Raw genomic sequence first — 3857 nt, forward strand, 5'->3', positions numbered from 1 at the left:
GTCTCCTCAAAATTTATCCATGTTGTAGCATGTGTCAGAATTTCCTTCCTTTTTAAGACTGAATAATATTCCAATGTGTGTATATACAACATTTTGCTTATTCATTCATCTGTTGATGGATTTTGGGGTTGCTTCCACCTTTTGGCTATCATGAATAATGCTGCTATGGACATGAGTGTGCAAATATCTCATCAAGACCCTGCTTTCGGTTCTTTGGGATATATAGGGTATCCCCCCAAAAATGTATATACACTTTAACAGCTGATAGCTCAATTTTGAAAATGAAGTGTATTTTAATAAACACTTCCTCTATAATTATTCAAAGTGTATACACATTTTGGGGGGACACTATATATATATATATATATATATATATATATATATATATATTCCCAAATGGAATTGCTAGAGCAACTTAACCGTTTTTAAAAAGTGAACATTTGACTTTACAGAGTGGGAACCCAAATCAATATTAAATAGTAAGTCAAACAAAGTCACCTTTCCCTAAAGCATCAGGTGACCAACAGGTGGGCCAGTTAGATAATATTCTAGTATTATTGTGAACAAACTTGCAGTAAACTTTTAGCCTTATTTCCACATTTGGGGTAATTTTTCTTTGCAGTCTCCCTCATGATGGCTGTTTTAGTCTCAGTGGCTAGGCCCAGAAGTACTGTTGAATGAAAGAGGTATCATTAAGGTCTACATCAACCAGCTGTTAAGAGGACATTATGAGATGATGCTTGCAAACTGCCTGTCCAAGTCTGGCACGTGGTGGCTGCTTAAGACATAGGAATAGTTAATATTATTGTTATGCAACAATTGGGGGCTGGGGGCTGATCATGACTCAGAGCTGAGGGGGCAGCCATGACTCCTGGTATGGAGGCAACTGTCCTAGAGGGGGGACTGAGGCTGGGTCTTGGGGCCTGGGTGCCACCAAGCCAGAATGCTGGAAGAACTAATGTCTCTTTTTACGAATATCTACGAGATACTTGATTCCTCAGGCACCATGGGAGCATTGGTGGCTTGGCTGATCAGCTATAAGCCAGTCTTGTTTGGGTTCCTATTCCTTCTGCTACTGCTTAGCAACTGGCTGGTCAAGTATGAATTTAAACCCACCTCCCAGGATCCCAAGCAGGTGAGCAAGAGGAGTCTTTGCTTCAGCTGAGGGTGATGGGATATTTACAGGTAGACTAGGGTTTGGGGGACAGGGAAGGTGTCAGGGTAGTGGGGCAAGACTGAGGAATCCACCAGTCTGGTCTAAGTCCCTGCTCTGCAGCTGCCTCTTGGGGGATGCGGGCCAAGCACATCCTTCACAAGGCTTCAGTTGCCTGAGCTATAAAATCGGGACCACCCCAGACTCTCCTACTTTGTGTTTGATGCCAACATGCTTTGGCAACAGTAACACTCTCTTTATTTCTTAAAATCCTTACCTGAGGACATTTTTCCATTGCTTTTCAGAGAAAGTGGAAAGTAGAGAGAGAGAGAGAGAGACAGAGAGAGAGAGACAGAGAGAGAGACAGAGAGAGAGAGACAGAGAGAGAGAAACATTGATGTGAGAGAGACACATAGATTGGTTGCCTCCTGCACTTGCCCCGACTGGGGCCGGGGATCAGGCCTGCAACCGAGGTACACACCCCTGGCTGGAATCAAATCCAGGAGCCTTCAGTCCAAGGGCTGACCCTCTAACCACTGAGCCAAACCGGCCAGGGCAATAACACTCACTTTAAAGGAAAACAAGAAATGAATAAATTAAAGATACATGTATAACGTAGATACAGCTTTAAAATACAATAATGAAGATAGGAGAGATGTACATGGATTATGACATATTTTATATAAAGTTTAAAAACATGCAAAACAATACCTTATCTTGTTTATGAATGCACATGTTTAGTGAAAGTACATTAAGGAGGGATTTTTCAACTCCCACGTAACTGACACTTGGGGCCAGATAATTCTTTGTTGGGAGGGACTGCCCTGTGCATTGTTAGATGTTTAGCAGCATCTTCAGCCTTCACCCATAAGATGCCAATAGCACCCGTCACTCCTTTTGTGACAACCAAAAATGTCTCCAGACATTGCCAAAGGTCCCCTGGGAAGGGCACAATAGCCTCTGATTGAGAACCACTGGTATAAAAAAGTGCATGGAAAAGGTAAACACCAGACAGATTCAGGATTGCAGCTGAGATGAGGTTCAGGGAGGGAGGCGACCTCTCTGGGAGAGGGATCCACAATTGTGTTTGTGATATTGTATTTCTTAAGCTGGTGTGGAGACATGGGTCTTTGTTGTAATATTTACTTTTTTGGGTATGTCTGAATTACTTAATTTGTGAAGGGTTGTAAAGACTAGGAGTTTGTAGTTGAATCCCCCAAAGAAAAGTTAAATAATTATTATACTGGGTGAGGGGGCAGCTGAGGACCATAGCGATAAGAGCATGTCGTGAGCCACTGAGACTTGGCAGCAGAGACTTTGCAGTGCCTGATAAACTCTTGGGGACACCGGGGAAAGCACAACTCTGCAGACAGATTCACCTGGGTTAAAGGTTTTATGTTCTTCTAGGAACCAAAGGGAGCTGTGGGTCCTGGGAGTGTGGGGTCTCTTCCGCAGGCTGGGTGATGCTGAGAAAGCGACCTCCCTTCACTGGGCCCCAGTTCTCTCCCCCACAAGATGGTTATAAATCATCTCCTGGTGGGCTGCTCGTGAGAATTAAGATGACGGTCATAGATCACCTGGCACGGGAATGGGGGGGTCATCATCATGAACCAACCTCTCCTCTTTTCCTGCTGGTGGGGGCTTAGGAGAAGACAGACAGACGAAAGACCCCCGAAGCCAAACCCAAGGCCATGAGCATGAGAGAAATCGAGAGACTCCACGCCTGCTTCGCCCTCCAGGACAAGATCCTTGAAAGACTTATGTTCAGTGAAATGAAGCTGAAGGTCCTAGAAAATCAGATGTTCGTCGTATGGAATAAAATGAATCACTACAGGAGGTCGAGCTGTCAGCGGCTCCCCGTGGGGAAGCACAGGCTGAGGAGGCAGGAGTCCATCGTCTCCACCTTCACCGAGTGCACCTCCAACTCCCCCTGAGGGCAGACGGGTGGGCCGGCCTCCTCTGGCGGTACCTTTCCTCAGTAAAACCGTCAGAGACTGTGGGATTTTCTTAGTAAATCACACTGCAGAGGATGCCTGGAGGCTGCAAGGTCACCTCTGGGAAAGAAATCTATTCACCAGGTGAGCCAGACAGCACCCTAGGACACAACCTGCCAGCCTGGGTGCCAGCCCTTCCTCCCTTTCAGGTGGGTCACCCACCCAGGTCAGGGCGCTGTGCCCCTGTTCACCTTGAGTCTCACAGTGGCCTCCCCAGTGCTGTCCCGGCCTCTGGTCTCCCCCTCACTCTGCACCCAGAGGCCAGAGCAAGCCCTGTGAAGCACGCTCTGAGTGTGTCCAGTGCCTGCTCTCAGGCCAACGTCTCCCCACGATTGCACAATCAAACCCACACGCCCTTCTTCGTGTTCAGGCCCTCCATCATCTGGTCCCCTTGCCAGGCCTTCCCCCCATTTCCCACCCGCACATGCTTTATGCTCCATACCAAAACCTAAACCTCAGTCACTAGGGTACCACCTCGCTGATTTTTGCCATAGTCGTGGACCACTTGAGTGTTTAACTCAATATTTTCCCTTTAAATCAACTATTTTTTCCTTAAATAAATGTATCTGTAAAGGAACATAATAATAAAAATAAATAACTTATCTGTAAATTAAAAACAGCATCATTTGCCTGAAACAGAACTGTCAAAATAAAGACAATGGAAACAAAATGATGTTATTAAGTTCCAACCTGAGCTGAGTTGCCCTCTG

General features: G+C 45.9%; 1 protein-coding gene across 1 annotated transcript; it reads left to right on the plus strand.

Annotated features, from left to right (window-relative positions):
• The first annotated feature begins 943 nt into the window (after positions 1-943).
• TEX46 (testis expressed 46) lies at positions 944-3276 on the plus strand. Its single transcript, XM_016214536.2, has 2 exons — positions 944-1135; positions 2893-3276. The coding sequence occupies exons 1-2, from the start codon at positions 944-946 to the stop codon at positions 3085-3087; spliced, it is 387 nt and encodes a 128-aa protein (XP_016070022.1). The 3' UTR covers positions 3088-3276.
• The last annotated feature ends 581 nt before the right edge of the window (positions 3277-3857 follow it).

Source organism: Miniopterus natalensis, chromosome 9 (genome assembly GCF_054644295.1).
Source record: "Miniopterus natalensis isolate mMinNat1 chromosome 9, mMinNat1.hap1, whole genome shotgun sequence".
Classification (NCBI taxonomy): domain Eukaryota; kingdom Metazoa; phylum Chordata; class Mammalia; order Chiroptera; family Miniopteridae; genus Miniopterus; species Miniopterus natalensis.